General features: G+C 28.1%; 1 protein-coding gene across 1 annotated transcript in view; it reads right to left on the reverse strand.

The window, feature by feature from the left end:
- LOC100863469 (lachesin) overlaps positions 1 to 16,948 on the reverse strand; it is a 162,598-nt gene extending 145,650 nt beyond the window's left edge. The window contains exon 1 of the mRNA XM_003697592.4: positions 16,865 to 16,948. Coding sequence (XP_003697640.3) covers positions 16,865 to 16,937 — 73 coding nt within the window. The 5' untranslated portion in view covers positions 16,938 to 16,948. The remainder of the gene's footprint in view (positions 1 to 16,864) is intronic.
- Between the last annotated feature and the right edge of the window lie 1,133 nt (positions 16,949 to 18,081).

An 18,081-nucleotide genomic window follows, 5' to 3' on the forward strand; every position in this document is an offset into this window, starting at 1 on the left:
AATTAAATTTCTTTAATTTAAAATCATTTTTTTTTAAATTTTTGAATTTGTCTTGTTTTTTTATATATTCATTGTCTTTTTTCTCGGGATTTAATAATTGTATCTTTTTAAAACGGTACTGATGGATTGTTTGTAAAACTTTCAAGCTTTCTATGCCACTCTTTATAGCGTTGAAAATTACACACCTCTTCCACTGTTTCCGTCACCGGTCTACTTGACATAGAACGAATTTCATTCACCACTAAAAAGTACATTTATTGTTCTTTCTGCACGATGTATGCGTGCATTGTTCTTCTCGATAAAATATTTAGAAGAAAAGAAAAAAAAATCAATTTCCTTTCTCTTTTTAAGAGTTTCTGAAAAGTTTCAAAACGCTTTGAGAAGTTGTAACGTTCTACCCGTTTTGTAATTCATTCGTTTAACATTCACGTGAAAATTTTTGCGAGATTATACAGGCTTTAAGCGTATCGAAAATTTAAAGAATATAATAACGTGATTGAAAGAGATTATATTTTTCAAGAATTATATAATTTTCCATTTAAATCTCTTTAAATCGTTGCACATTTAATTCGAAATATTTCCTTTTTGCTTTTTTTCTTTCTTTTTTTTTTTTTTTTTAAGAAGATTAAAAGAGATCAAGTGGAAAATAAGTTTTGTTTGTTCATTTCACGATTCTTTAGTGATAATATCATTTTATTAAATATTAAATATCGTTTTATTAAATATTATCATACTACTATTTAAAAAAACAAATATGATTCTTCGTAAATAGAATGCAAATTTTTATAAACATATTTTTCATATGTTTCGTATGTTTTGAACTTTTGCATGAACAAATACATTAAATATTTCTCCTCTCGCATTTTTTTTCTGTCGTAGTCAAATATTATGATTTTTAACTTTAATCGTATTCCGAGGAAAATTCTTGAGCATCGACGAGATATTAAAAACTGAAAAAATTCAGTGTGCTTAAAGTAAAAAGAAAAAATATGAATAGAGAACGATTTCTTCTCTCAACCTGTAATTTACGAAGAAACAATATCGATTTATACATTAAAATTATGAAAGAATTATTACAATTAATAATATTTCGATATTATTTTAAGAAATATCCTCCATCTGAAGCTTCCATCAATTTTCTTTCATCTTATTAAAATGTGACGTGTTTTTCACTCAGAATCCTTCAGAGAATAATTTTTTATTAAATAGAATTAATAAAAGTTAAAAGTAACATGTAATTTTTTAATTACCTCTTTAATCACGAAACGTTTCGCTATTTAAAAATAAAGTTACTTCGACCGAAACTTTTCAACTTTCCAGCCAAACTTTCCCCAACTGTGCAATGGTATAGTCGTTAATGACTTCGAAACTAAATTTTTTACAACCGAGATTAGTAAGAAGTTGAGAAACTGATATACATACGTATATAATTTCTTAACGTCTTGCCAGACTTTCATTACAAAATAACAAAATAAAACAAACTCGAAAAAGTGAAAGTTTCGAAGTGAAAAGTTGACCCAACCACTATATGCGTGTTTGTACTCTCGCGCGTAGATTTTGGTGGTGCGAAGTGGCGAATTGCCGGTTTAATACCGAGTGCTCGTGCAAATAGGGATGCATCGACTGACAGTGGTTCCTTGTTTGCGAATTAGGTGCAATCAAACGCAAAATCGTACCGGCAAATATCGCTCTATTTGCCAATCATAGATGTGCCATGCGCTAATTATTGTCACGGGCGAAGTTGAACGCGGTTTAAGGGCGGAAGAGTGTTGTTGGAAAGTGATAGATCGCGTAGAGGGCGCGATGGAGTTGTACAGAATCACAGTGATAGAAGGTGAAAAATTTCGTGGAATCGTTCTTCTTTGTTTCTATTATTATTGTTCAGCTTTTTCTTCTTTTTCTACTTTTTATTGGAAAATGATTAGATTTTATTTTTTAATATGTAGGTATTTTGTAGGTAGATAGGTTCTTCTATTGTGTTGGTTGACAAGAGTATAGATATATCGTGTCAAAATTAAAAAGAGAGAGAATTGAAAAATTAAAAATTCATAATTCAAATTTTGGGTTGTGTAAATTCTATATTGCTGGACAAAATGATAAAATACTATACAATTTTCAGTGTTTTTTAATGCAAATTTATCCAAATTTTATTGATGTAACCATTCCATTCTTCATAATATAAAAAAATTTTAATCATAGTTAATATTTTACTTATTTATGTACGAAATTGATCAGACAAAATGTATAAAAAATACTTTTAATTGAAAATAGAAAATGGAAAACATAGAATACAAAAATATTATATTAATGTTGTATAATATATAATAAAATTAATAATATAGCATAGTGTTCGAAAAATTTACAATTATCGAAATAAATTTAAAAGTATAATAGTTATATCTTAAAATACAGAAAAAACTGTGAAGTGTATGATATATTAGACAATTTGATCAATTTTTTTCAACAATATTAATAATATTTCGTGTTATGTTGTTCATAGAAAAACAAGTAGTAACTGTGAAAAGCAGTTGGAGTTCTAAAGTCAGGCAAACTATGAGAGAGTACATAACACGTTCGCAGTTACAAACTCCGCATTAAATGAGCCCCAGTTTTGTTTAATTACATTAAACTACATTTTGTTAAATTACCTATGAGCTTCGTGATCTCTCATTAAAACGTACATCCAAAAAACTTGAAATTAATAACGTGAATTCTTGGATAAATTATGCAATATATAATATTTTCAAAATTACATTTTTTTTTCAATTCACGGATCATTGAAGTTCATTTCAATCAAACTCGTTGAAGAACTCGCACATTAAACGAAATTTAATTATAAATTTATATGTAAAATAGTCTAATAATTATTATTGAAATATACATTCATATTGTTTTTTTCCTACGTTTGGAATAAATAACTTTTTGAACTTGAAATAACATATTATATATATATAAATGTTTCATCAAATACAAAAATATAATATTAAAAAAATTTTTTAATCTAGCTAATATTAATAGAGATAATTCTGTGCGATTAATTACGGTTTCCAATTGTGTTTATAAATCATATTTTTTCAATTATTATAGATAAATACTGAGATGTTGTTTGAAAAATATTGAAATAAAAACTTTACTTTTGGCTCTTTTATCTTTTAATATACTTTCCAGTATTATTGTTTCCTTCAATGCAATATGAACCAAAAGGTTCACTTCAAGAATCACAGCGAAATGAGAAATCCGATTAAATAACTGCTTTAATTATAAATGGAATTCAATCTTAATTAAAGTAATATTTAATGGAAATCAGTTGAATTGACAGAAATTACATAAATTAAGAAAGAATATTATGATAAAATTATGATAAATATATATGTATAATTTATAAAGAATATGCGGAACTCATAATTATTTATTGATCTAATAATAAAATGTTACTTTGCAAATAATTGTACAAAAATATTCGAAAATAAATATATTCAACTAAAATAATAATGGAAATTGTATTGCACGAACGATTCGCAGGATTTCTTATAACAATGTTCGAATACGTCTGTATCGTTATTATTATAATTTATCGAAACAGAAATATCATTCGTGGTTTCAATTATAACGTGTGCATAATTCACTGCAAATTTAACAAGCTGCTGGTATAAAATGACTTTTGCGAGACCAAAATGTCAACCTAATTGACAATGATGCCACTGGATAAATATTAATTAATTATGATCTCGTTCGCGATTTCGAGCAATGAAAAAATGATAATTCAAAAATTATATTACATCCCTTGAAATTCTATCTTATCTTAAGAAGATTAATATCTTATTTTATAAAAATCAAATATATTCGAAATTTAACTCGATTTATTATTAATCGAATTTCTTCGTGGAATCTAAATCAAAAATTAGAATATCTAAATTCATATTATTTCAATTATTGAATAAAATGTCGTTATAAAATTGAAAGAGGAAATGTCAAATCAAAAATTAATTAGGGAATTAGAGAAGAAATAGAATATAATAAATTGAAAATAATAAAATAAATTGATTAATATTCTATTTATTCTTAATCTATTTCGATATTTTATTTAAAGAATTTTCATAAGATTTAAATCCAAAGTCAAGATTTTTGTATTTCGAATAATTATTTGATACAGATAGATAAAATAAAAACATTTTCTTATCCACAAAATTAATCCTTCTAATGCATTAAAATCTACTAATAAATCTATTAATAAAAAAAATTTGTTCTATTAACTCGACAATATTTTAATTTATATTTTTAGCAAATAAAAATTCCTATTATAGATCTAAAAATAATTTTGAATAAAAACAAATACGACTTATATATAAATTAAGAATTTGAATTAAGAATCATTATTGTATATAAATAATTTGTTTATTTATGCTGTAAAAATAATTTATAATATTAAACTAATAAGAAAGTCGAAAGATACATTTAAAAGCAAAAGCGACATCTAGCGACACGTATATCAAACTATTTTTCATATATCAAATCACGATGAAAGATAAATTCTTCTTATTATTAAAACGCAAATATACAATTCCATTTAATAAATCGTTTAAAAAGAACAGGAATAAAAGAGTACACGTCGTGTTCTTAATAAGAGAAAATGAAGCTTAGACAGGAAAGAGAAGAAGAAAGACAGATAACGTGTAAAGTAAAACCTCGCCAATGAAATTATGCAGCCTCGATTTCGATCGACCATTGTCTAATAACTCGAAATAACGCGGTAAATCAAACACCAGTCAGCTTGTGTAATCAACGAATTAAATCAGGTGCCCTACGCTCGTTGAAATCGATGATGCAATTAATTTAAACGCCTCATCCTTGCCTTTCACCCGCGTCATTTGAAGGATTGGAAAAGCATGACGGATAACGCGTACGACGTCTATCATTCGATGACACGTCGTGGTTAGGCGTGAAATAATTGTTGAAATGCAATGATATTCCCGTATTGAATTGAATATTTCGATTTCATATTTTATATTCCCCTTATTATAATGAAATTGAGCAAAATTTTAATTGAATGGTTGAAATTAAAAAAATTACTTCAATTAATAATTCATCGTTCAAAGAATATATATTTATGAATAAATAATAGTCACTGTAATTGTCATTTTATACATATATATATATATATATATATATATATATATATATATATATATATGGTGTGTGTTAACTCGTTTATTAATTAAATATTATTCATTCATTCCCGAACAAAAACGTGTCTTCGTCATCTTTGTTTCCAACCACAATTTACATAGTATCTATAAAATGAGGGAAGAGGGGGTGTAAACAGTACAGAAATCAAGTACCGACTCGAACAGTGTACTTTAACTGTTTGCACATCGAGATTAAAGGCGTCCGAACGGAGAATCCTGACATTATTCCGCAAAAACGCGTTATAACTTATTTGCTTGGAGCCAAAATATGCGCCGTATCAGACGAAACGAAGGAAAACAACTGGCTTGGCCGCCGAGAAATGAAGATTTAAATTTTACAAAGGCCGCGAGACAGATACGGGGGTGTAAATTATAGACACCGAAGGGAAATCTGCCGGTTGAATAATGTATAGTCCTACGTTCGTCCGGATTATCCGTCATATCTGTCTAATAAAAATATTCGCATTGTGATTCGCCTTTTTTTCATTCGTTCTTCTTATTTCTCCCTTTTTTTTTTTTTGTCTTTTTTAGAATCGCGAAAATAACAAGAATCATCGATCTCATTCATCGCCATTTTCTGGCATACGACATCGACAAACAAACGGCTGATAAAACAGTTTTTTTGGAGCGTGGAACAAAAGAGTATCTTTCACAATGACGCTTATTCGTTCTTGGTTTAATTGTTTTCTTGTGCCGCGTGTCAAAGTTGGTAAAATTTTTTGCGATTTCAATACGTTTTCTCATTTATAAAAAAAAAAATAATAATAATAATTTGAAATAACTTAAAAGACGAACAAATAAATAACTACACAAGTATATATTCTAATACTCGTAGTTAATAGTTGCGTGGCGCTAGTGTCGCGTCGCCAATCACAATGGTGAATCAATATATTAAGAATCGAAATAATTTAAAGGAGAAGTTACGATTTACAGTTTTTCAATTTCTTCATCTCTAAGCGAATTCGATTTTTTTAAACTCTAAAAGGTTTGAAATTTTATTCAAAAGTATAGTATATATACAATACGCTACTATATATACTTTAACATAACGAATTAAAGATTGCGAAATAGAAAATGTTGGTGAAAAAAGGAATAAAATAAAACTTCCTAATCAACGAAATTCTAACTCGACCACGGATATTTATAGTTGTCCGACCAAAAAGTTTCCAACAATCTCTGACACGGCGAATATATCATCCACCGCAAATGGGTTAAATTCGTATTTCCTTCTTCTTTTTCTCCTTCTTCTTCTTCTTCTCCGCGGGGGTAAATTCGTAACTAATTCCGGGTAATAACGTCCGCGCAATTAGAGAGAAGAGAGGGCGGTAGATTTACGAGGACGTGGAGCGACGCGCGATAATTCGGCGCTAAGTCATTAGCCTGGCCGATTACACCGCAAGATGCGCATAATAGCGGCACCGTATCTCCTAATTCGCGAGCAACCACCCCCGCCGTTGTTCCAATTATCCTTTCAATTTTATGTCTACGCTGCTCTAAACCGGAATAACAAACTTTCCTCGCAACTCGATGCCGGCTTAACGAGACTCGGCTTAATCTTAATGCTGATATCTTCCCATGCAATTCTGCTGTTATTATTGGTCTCAAATCTGTGAACGTTGATGTGAATAATCTATGTTGTTGGTGGGTAAAACGTGAAAAGAGTATTTCGTGTTCGTTAAAGGAATATTGGAATTTAAGTAATTTTTCTAGAAATGTTTTGATCATCGAGTGATTATTAAAATTAGAGAGTGTCTAAAAATCGATAAAATTTTGCAACATATTTTGAGGAGATTATTCTTTGGTAGAGATTATTAAGATTATAATCTAATATTAGTAAAAGTAGTGCATAGCATTACGTTTTTAATATATAATTTTATATTTTGCAATCTATTTCATAATGTTTTAATAAATTGTTAATAAAAAGTAAATTTTCATGATTTCTATAATTTTTTTTGAAATTCCGTTTTCAATGTTCTTTATTTACATTTCGCTTCGATCCTATTATTCATTTTATATTTGTTTTCTAAAACTGATACGTGTTTATCTTTATTTAAAATTTTTCCAATCAACGTTTGCGGTTTTTTTATTTCACTGTCCACGTGGATAAACAAAACCGTTGGAAAATTTAATAATATCACAATAATATTATTTTACACACAAATAAATAAATAATTTTGTATAATCGATAAATCCGATTAAATATAATTTTGTCACCCGATTTCTTTTGAAATATAAATATATAGGAAACAACGTCTACAATTTATATGAGAAATAAAGTGTCAGAAGTAAAATAAAATATCATCGACATAATGTAACGAATAATTATTTTATTACGTAAGTAATTTTCTAATATTTTGATTTTTTATTGAAATATTTTTTAAATTTTTTAATCTTTTGTTACATATATATTATTAGAATAAATGAGAAACTAATATAATAATAATTAAAAGATATACATATTCAAACAATATTCGTGTGTTATTTTTGATAGACTGTATTTGTATATTTATTCTAACAGACAACATTTTGCATTTACAAAACATCTCGTTGATTATCAATTCTATTAAATTGCATAAAATAAATATATAAATTAAATACAAATTTGAATGGAACGTAGTAATATTAATGCTCAAACTAAAGATCTGAATCAGAAAAAACTTTAAAAACTACAACATTACCACATTGCATGCAAAAATTTCACTTATTATATTATAGTATAATGTCATATAAATAGAAATTTATATTTAACTGCATAATTAAAATATTCTTTTCTAATAAGACAGTTACACTTACAATTTTTCTTTATATTAGAAAGAAAAACTTTGAATTATGTCAAATTCAAACAAATTTGGAGAAACTTTTCTATTAAAAATCAAAATCTAATCGAAAAGATTGAAATTCAAATTAAAACAATATTAAAAAGACGCCTCCTATTTCAATTTATTTACATATAATAATAGTCATTGTACTAGTAATATAATAAAAATTATATTTTTTCAAGCCAAGATCTAGCCAAATACTTTTACTTCAAATTCAAACAACACAAATTATATCTTCCACATTAAAAATCGAAATCTAACTCGATTCAAGGAAAATTTAAGAGACACCTCCCCACCAAACCGATCGTCACTTTCGAACTTGCTGTTTAAATCACGGCCAGACACGTGTATCTTCCCCCCTGCGGCCAATGGACGTAAAGAATAATCGTTTCGGCGCGAATAAACGAGGGATCTCTAGCACGATCTACGAAGTGTCCCGTCACAGGACTAAAGAACCTATTTCCACCCGACCGGCCGAGAAAGAGAGAGTAATTATTATCACGCGAGAGGATAAGGAGAGTTCGTTGGACTAACTTCCGCCCGTGATAATTTATACTTGCCATGGTTAAGGGTGAGATGGTGGAGGTTAGAGGATGATGGAGCATAGTGTCGGGGAGGAAAAGAAAGAGCGCAAATGCCACAATGCCGATTTTGCACGTTTCCATTTCCAAACGTGTACAATTGACTCGCGAACCAACATAATAAACCGATTTCTCCACGTCAAATAATAAATGCTTCGATATTATTGACATCGAGCTTTGTCGTATGCTTTAATTCTATTAATAAGTATTAGTACGTAAATTCGCGAGGATATCGTGATCATGGAGATGATTTTATTGATAATTCAACGATGGAATGATGAATTCGTTAGCGTTGTTAATAACAGGAGGATTGAAGAATTTCTTTTTCTCTGATGTGCTGAGATGTTTTTCTTATTTTAATCAAATTGTCACGCTTCGTCAGTTAATATCCTTTACTATTGCTAGATGGCCACCATCACGATCACTGTGATCGGCCCATATGCCGATCCATAGTACCTACTACGGCCGCTAGGCAGCACTTTGATTCTCGTTAACATTATCAATTCTGTTTGGTATAACTATTAGACCGGTCGAAGAGCTGTCGCTTGAATTCTGCCTTATTGATGTATCGGAAATGCAATGCTTTCTGAATTGCTGAAAAGCATTAAGAAAAAATTTGATATTTCTTGTATTCTTGTAATTCTTATTTCTGCGATTTGTATTTTGTTTAAAAATTGAAATTCACATTTGTACAATAAATTAAGATTTATAAGATTTAGTAAATGCAATTATAATATTGTAAAATTTAAATAAATTTAATTAATAATTAGTTAATATATAGTAGAATTAATTCAAAGAAAAATAGGAATATAAAATTTATCAAAATTTTAATTATAATTTTTGACATTACTTGTAATCAAGTTTTTTATATAACAAGGCAGCAAAATGAATTAACTCTTATATCAATATCTCTGAAGATTTATTAAAATTGAAATTAAAATTTGTTAGTATTTAGTATATTTATTATTAATTTAAATTACATTTTTCAATTTAAAACTTAAATGATAACAAAAATTTTGAGTATTAATGTAAAAATTAAAAGATAGGAGAATAATTTATCCAACTCATCACCCCTTGAATTACACATTTTAATCCTTTCAATATAAATTCATAAATACATCGCGATCAAGTATTCGAAGGCAGTGGTCAACTAGACAGTTCTACCATTGAATGACATTCTCGATGAACTCATTTTGTTCATTAACCTATAACCGATAACAGGATGTCCAAGAATAAATTTTCTTGCTTCTTGAAATGTCAAGATCGTGCTTTCCATATTTTAGCTAAATGAACTGATTAAAAGATGACGGGGCAATTTATCCAGCTCGTCACCCCTGGTAATTGCAAGCTGAAGGATAGTGCACTGCTATGAGGTGCATCCATAAAGACGAGGAACTCATCAGAGCTTCCTTCCACCACAACAAACTTGTTTGATGACCAATTGCTAGCCTCTTGCTATATAGTGTGAATGATATGCTATACTATATTAACGAAAATATGATCGATTAGATTAAAATTCTTTGTGGTAAAAGAAGTAAAAATCATATCAGAATCAGTATCTTAATTCAAACAAGATCAAATTGTGTTTAATCAAGAATAAAACTATTATTAATAATTATTATATTTATATCATTATAGTTAAAAAAAAAAGAAAAGAATTAAAATCCTGATATATTTGAGCCAAATTAATTGATTAAAAGTTGATAGTGTAATTTATCTTGTTTGATTTGCTATTTTATGAAATGAGAAATAAGCATGTTAACCTTTGATGTATAGAAAATATATTGAATGATCTACTAATTAATTAATAGAATTGAATTGTGATAAGAATAAATTACACATCTTTGTTTCATAATGAATTTTAAAATTCAAAATCCTAGAGAAAACTTATATAATGGCCATAGATAATGCATAAAATATAAATGAGTCTCTAGACAGCATAAAAAATAGATTTATCGACTTCATTGTCTATGTCATTTGCAAATACCATTCACCATCTTGATTCCTGACTGTTCATTGTGCTATTTCACTTTTTCACAGAAATAAATAATAAATATTTAATGGCGATTTGATAGTTTCTGAATAATTCAAATTCTTTTGTAATACACTTTGAATGAAAAATTGATTGTTAACTCCTTTTTTACTTATTATTTTTTTTCTAGAAAAATTATCAAAGAATAAAATAAAATAATATGAACTCTGACTTAAATTTTAAAAATATAATAATATAATAATTTAATTACTTCTTTTTTAATTTCTAAAAAATTAATTAATTTTCTAATAAGTGAGTCAGTATACCCTATATAGAACAACATTAATCACGATAATGATTTCAACGGGTTATAGAGGTTTCTTTGCGAGGTTACACGCAATTTTAATTGTACAGTATGCAAATTAATTTATTATGCACTATTTTAAAACACAATGCCATAAATTTTGAAATAATTATATATATATATATATATATATATATATATATATATATATATATATATTATATACATGAATATTATAAAATCAAAGAGAATATGTTTATTTTAGAGTTATGAGGATCTCCATAATTTAAAGAGAGTTGATATCGATGTAAAGAGATTCTTGTCAGAAAACAATATATGATTGAAACAATATACGAATATCATATATATATATATGATATTTATTCCATTTCCAAAGCTTCCTCTACTGGCAGTTAAATTCATATTTTCATGGAATATTGTGCCATTAGTATACGAATACTATTGAAACATCCCCCTCTTTACAATAGAATCCATTATGATGAACTGTTATTTAGATATACATCATCAAACATCATTCAATGTCGCGAATTTTACTTCTTTAAGTATAATTTATTCGTTTTATGTCTTTTATGTTAATTTATTATTTAATTCTTTTATTATTCATGTGAATATGATATTTTGTTTGAAACGATATTTTATTGTCGAATAGTTAATTATTTTTAAAACTTATGTGAGAAAATGATAAATTATCTATTGCAAAAATAAAAACTGGACTGCATCAAGCCAAAATTACATGATATACGTTTATTCATAAATTTATTATATATAATAATTAAATATCTAATTATTACTAATAATCACTTAATTAGTTTCAACAAATCATTATTGATTAAATAGTTTGTTTTTGAATAGACAGATATATAGTTTTGCTTTATAAACTTTAATAAACTGTATATATTTCTTAGTACGTATCGTTTTTAATATGTTTATTGTACAAAATATCAGATTAAGTAAGTTCATATTTATTATTATTACACGTATATTACATTTTTTCCAATTTTGAAGAAAATGTAAACTATCCTACAAACTTTGCCAAATAGGAGTGCTCTAGAAATGCATTTAGAAATTAATATATATATATATATATATATTGATCTCGATAATCGTAAAATTCCTTCTATACACTCTGTTACGTGTGCCAACTAAAAATATCGATATCTTTCACAATTTCCGAGTCAGAGAACGTTAACGAAATTTCTATCTACATTTGTCTTCGTACGAAACATCGTACAACAACATTCAACGTACCAATTCATAATTTATCCCCACGGATATTCAAAAATGAATCACCAACGACCAAACGATTCGATGGATTCCAAGCATTTCGTTCGCAGAAAAAATTTAATCCAATAAAAATCTTTTAGCATCGTTCCAGTTTAACGGCATTGTTTATCCGAGCATTCGAATTTTCTTAGATTGGACGGTCGTTAAATGAAATACGAGGGACGAAAATGGAAAACGAGAGATAATTTAGAGAGCGTGGCACGATCGTTTCCACGATCGATGGAGGGAGTGAATTTACAACACGATCCAACGGCGTTGACGTAGCGAGCGACTGACGCGCATTTTATGCAACTATACACGAAGCAGTAAAACGGGGGTGGTGATTAAAGAGATCCAACGTGGTGATAAGATTTCGATCGCCCTCCCTCCTGCTCTATCGCGCGTGTCACGGCCAAGTCTTTCTTTTTCCTGGAAACCCCCTTACGTATTTTAGGAGGGTGATGGTTTGAGACCGGATTTGGACGAAGACGATTCGTTAATTTCTTGAACGATGTGTGATTGTAACGATAACGATAATTTCAAGAAATCGTGTGTGAATTGAAGCAAAATTTCTAAGAATTTTTTTATTTTAAAAATAAATAAATTATTTTGATATAAGTTTTTGAACAATGCGATAATAATGGTATTGGAATATAATATATTTGATGGTGAAGAAAATTGGAATGGAACGAAGAACTGAAGAAATTTCTTGAAATGAGAAGAATTATTATTTTTAATTTTTGATATTCGAAGCGATCATCTTTCGTAAATTTCTCATTGATGAACAAAATGAGATAATAATGTCAAGAAATCGCTTGTCAAGAGATAAAAAATAATTAATATTAATTATTTTTATAAAAAAAATTGAAGTGGAAGTTAGAAAGGGAAAAATTTAAGGAATAATACATGTAACAAAAATGAAATAATAACATTTCTTCAAATAAAAGATTGGAAAATATATACATAACTACTACTAATTTTAGGGTGAAAATTGATTTATCAAGAATAAAATTTCTGTTATTAAAATAATAAATGAATAATCATTTTTAGCTGAGATTCGAATCGATTATATTTTTTTTTTTTTTTTTTTTTTACTAAATTTTCAGTTATTTTAACATTCCCTTGAATAGAATATTCTGTTCTTAATCGAATTCCTATTATCTACATAAATATACTACGAATATATTTTCACACAAAACTTTATCACACATTTTGTAGAATTAAATTCATTTCACACTATTGCTTAATTATTTATTATTTCCTTCTCAAAATTTTGTAATTTTTTTATTTTGTTATCATGACATGCGTGTCAAAATTATTCAAATTAGAAATATATGCACATTAAGAAATTAAAATAACGTAAAAACCTGATGTATAAGTACCTGAGAATATCGATTTTAAGACATGTGGATGATGTGTATGTTTCATTAAAACGAATAAGAACGCGATAATAGATAATAATATAAAGATAACCTACAAATGAAGACAAATGTAAACGTAATATAGTAGTTAACGTTTATAATTAATTGAGTTTGTTGTGCTTGTCATTTAAATTGATATGTACTTTATTATATATATATATACAATGATATCATCTTAAGAAACTTGATAAAAAACATATCTTTCATTTCTTATATTAATGCTATAATTTAAAAATTATATTTTCACAGAAAATTGAATAAGTTTGAATAAATCAACTATACAACAAAAAAGAGTCACAATTTGAATCAAAAAAATGAATTTTGGTTAAAATAATTACCATGTTTCAAATTATAATTAATGTTTGGCACAATAAATAAATAAAAATACTATTTTCATTCTATAAAAGGATCAATATTTTAGCCTCAGTTTTAATTATCGTAAAATTTTTAATTTTGACAATTGCAAAGTTTCGAAAAACTTTTCACAATAATTTAGATGTATAAAATTAAATTTCACATGAATTATATATTATTTTTCTTTTTTTTTTTTTTCTTAATAAATAATCACGTAACGAGAATTCGATCAACAGTGAATCTTATCGAAAGTTTAAATTTAAATAAAAAAACTTTGTTTTTATCGTGTTATATTATATTTTCAAAAAGCATCTTTAGTAATTTTTATTTGAAAATATGCTTGTGGCATTGAATTGGGAAAATATGAAACTGAAAAGCTTTAAAACGTGAATGCTTGACCAGACGCATAAATATGGAATGATGCTAAACAAATTGACGCGAAATCTAGCAACTAACACTAAGATGCCGTTCTCTACGTGAATGAATGATTCGCAAACGTAACGAACTACACGCCAAAGATGAAGGGACCAGGATTTAATCCCATGTTTAATCATCTGCGGAAGTGAGAAGACAGAGAAATGCTCGCAAATACTGCAGTCGAGTCAAGAAATTGCATGGAATAAGAAAACAGAAAATTTTGAAAGATAATTGCATTCTATAATGGCATGATTCATCTCCTATGTTTTGATATAAATTGTTTAATTCTAAATCAATTCCAAATCAAATATTACATTATCATTTACAAGTTAATAATTCTTAATTTCCTAAACTCTTTCTTGAAACACTTGAATCATTATCTGAAAATTGTGAAATATTAATATCAATATATAAATTATTACACTTATTTGATACAATATTTTATTTTATTACAATATTAAAACTGAATTTATATTAAGCACTAACTTTGACTTGTAAATTGTTTATAATCCATTTTAAAGGAAACAGCATAAAGAAAAAATTGTCAGAAACTTTATTATTGATCATTATTAATCTTATTATTTAAAATATTCTAAAATCATGTTTGAGTAAAAGAAACTAGCAGTCCATTTTTACAAAAAATATCGAATATTCAAATTTGACAAACTTTTAATTAAAATACCTAGCATCTTAAAACGTTAGAAAAAAATAATTGAAATTTTATCACTTTCTATCACTTCCATTAAAACAAATAAATTAAATTATTTTTAAATCTCTACTGAATACAATTCTAATTTAACTTCGACAATAAAACTTTAAATATGCAAAAACATTTTGAAATTTGAATAAATTCAAAGATAGCAGAGAATAATCAACAATAGCAGAATTTTTTGTTTCACTTCTCTAACAAATAATCAATTTTATCGTGGTGATTCACAATAAAAAATCAGAATCTTAACCAATTAATTAAACCACCATATAAACTTTCTCACAAAATTTCGAGAAGCCTTACAATTCCATCGCTAATTTAATAAACAAGGTATATAATAACACTCTCGTTTATCACTAATTAACATTAATTAATTGGCAAATAATATAATAATATTATGCCCAATACAACACGTAAATTGTATAAAACGTAGTAATAATCAGTGCCAATATCTTGCTGTATCCTTCGTTTAGAGAAACCTTAACAGTTGCGCCTGTTACGCGGCAATCAGACCAGCAAACAGTCAGTTTACGATCGTTGTCACATTGAAATTGTTCGAAATATGTCTTTCGAGAACGTGAAATGACTTGACACACCATATCTTTCCAAGAACTTTAACACATAAAACTGAAACTTTGCACAGTTAAATTTGACATAAAACACTGAAACACTCTGACTCTGTCACGATTTGTGAATCCCTTTTTACGATCTTCGAACGTGAATACAATCATGTTATAAACTTATTCAATATGCAGATGCATATGTGTAAATCAACAGTTTTAGAAAAACACTTGAGGCTTTTGCAGTTTGCTACTACACAATTTCGTAGCTATAAATTTTTGGCTCTTTCAAACAATATAATATGTGATATTAAGTTTGATATTGGTGAAAGATTATTATGTGTGAAAATATGATGGTATAAATAAATATTTACAAAATTTTTCTGAGAAAAAGATCTTTGTATTTTTTGTTAAATAAGTTGTGAATGAATCGTAAACTTTTAATTTGGAATTTTTATGTTTTTACTAATTTTTTAAACTTTGAAAAAATTATTGTTATAAAAAATTAAAATTTAAAATCACTGATATTTCCAATAAATAATATATATATATATATACATATTGATTACAATTGCCTAAAAATCCACAATCTAATAATCAGTGTCCCATCACGTACGTGTTATTAAATCCTTAATAAAATTATCTGCTAAACCATCGAATTACATCTTCCAACGAAATTCACACTCGAAAGTCCCAACTTTAATGAAATTTCTCAAGAAACTACGACCAAATACACTCGACAAGTACAATCGAGGTTTCATCAACCGCGCAAACTACACGTAAACACTCGAAAATGTTTGTCAAGCATTCCTGATCTTTGCCAAACGTCAGCAAAGAAGGACCTCTGTAACCATTTCTTCGTTGATCCATAGACAAAAGCTTATATTCCTTCGCCTCTTCGTACAAACGCGCACGAAAGACGTATCTTTCGTAAATGTATATATACATAATATATATATATACCAACACTTCTTGGGAACACTGGCAAACATAAACGAGCGTTTACGTTCATCCTCGTTGCACGTCTCCGTTAACCGCTCGAGTGATTTGCAAACGTTCGTGAACCACTTGCGCCAAGCTCAGCCTTATAAACGTCAGGCTTATAAACGAGGTTAGAACGCGACGAAAGAAAATGGAAGAAGATAACCAAAAAAAGAAAAAAAAAAAAAGAAGAAGAAGTGTTTCGAGATACCGTTCTCACTGGGGATGACAACGATTGGGTGCAAGGTATTTTGATTGGCCAGGTGATTGATTTACCTGAGAGCGGATCGTTCAACGCGGATGCCCATGTCGCGATGCAGAGAACCGTGATCGCGAGAACTGGGAGCATATTGTTACGTGGACGACGCGGCTACGTCAACTGACTGGTGTACGCCGGTCGAGCATACGGCTTTGCCGCCAACGGAACGGCGCACGCGCACACCCACCGACCCACCACCGTGAAAATAACGCGAAAATATCTGTTTACAATCGCGGGGGCGAGGCATGCCGACACGAGTGCCTCTTCACGGATACTACAGGGGTGAACAGAGGGCTCTCTATTTCTCTCGTTCTCTCTCAGGAGTCACTTTTCGCGCTAATTACATTAATCTTAATTGCTTTAAGATTTTCCTCTCTATCTCATCGGCGTCTTTCTCAAGTCTTAAAAGCCGGTTAATTGCATTTGGCCGAGAGTCACGGATTCTTTTTCCGCGGGTTAGAAATACGCGAGAATTGAAATACCTTAATCGGGATAATTGTAATGTTCTATATTCGCGTTTACATACGATTTTCTCGATCAAAAGAATAAAATTTGATTTGATTCCCCCTTTTTTGTAAATACCGACGATGAAATTTTTTCACGAATGGAGAGATCGGCGGGGGAGGATTTTTTTTATCAATTTTATTAATTAATGTCAAAGAGGGAAGGGAAAAATTTTTTGAAGATTTTGAAATTGTTGGAATTGTTAGGAAATTTTGAAAAAAAAATTGGCTACATTTTGATATAAAAAATATATAAAGTGATATTTAAAGTGATTATAAAAGTGATTTATTAAAAAGAGTGATAGGTTGAAATATACTTTTATTGATTTTTATAATTTTTTTTTATTAAACTTTCAAAAAATTATTAATTCTATAATGATAAAATTATTTTTTTGAATGTGAAATAAATTTTAAAATACGTAATTATAGCGATTTATTATTTCTTAATTCTCATATAATATTTTTATATGATTAAAATTTCAATTTTTTTTTTAATATTATTTCTTCTTCTTCTTCGTTTTTTTATCATCCCTTATTTACTTTTCCAAAAACTGCTCGACGAAAATATAAAGTTTTCTTTAATTTCCCGTTCGCCTTATTCTTTCATGCATAGACAACGAGATATCCCTTCAATTTCTGCAGGATCAACCTTTTTGTCGTTTCGTAATAATTAATTATCAAGTTGAAAACTGCAATAGCCCGAATTCAACTTTCCAACACCGTCTCCCTCA

Source organism: Apis florea, unplaced genomic scaffold, assembly GCF_048593485.1.
Source record: "Apis florea isolate Af1SG1 unplaced genomic scaffold, ASM4859348v1 contig_3756_pilon, whole genome shotgun sequence".
Lineage (NCBI taxonomy): Eukaryota > Metazoa > Arthropoda > Insecta > Hymenoptera > Apidae > Apis > Apis florea.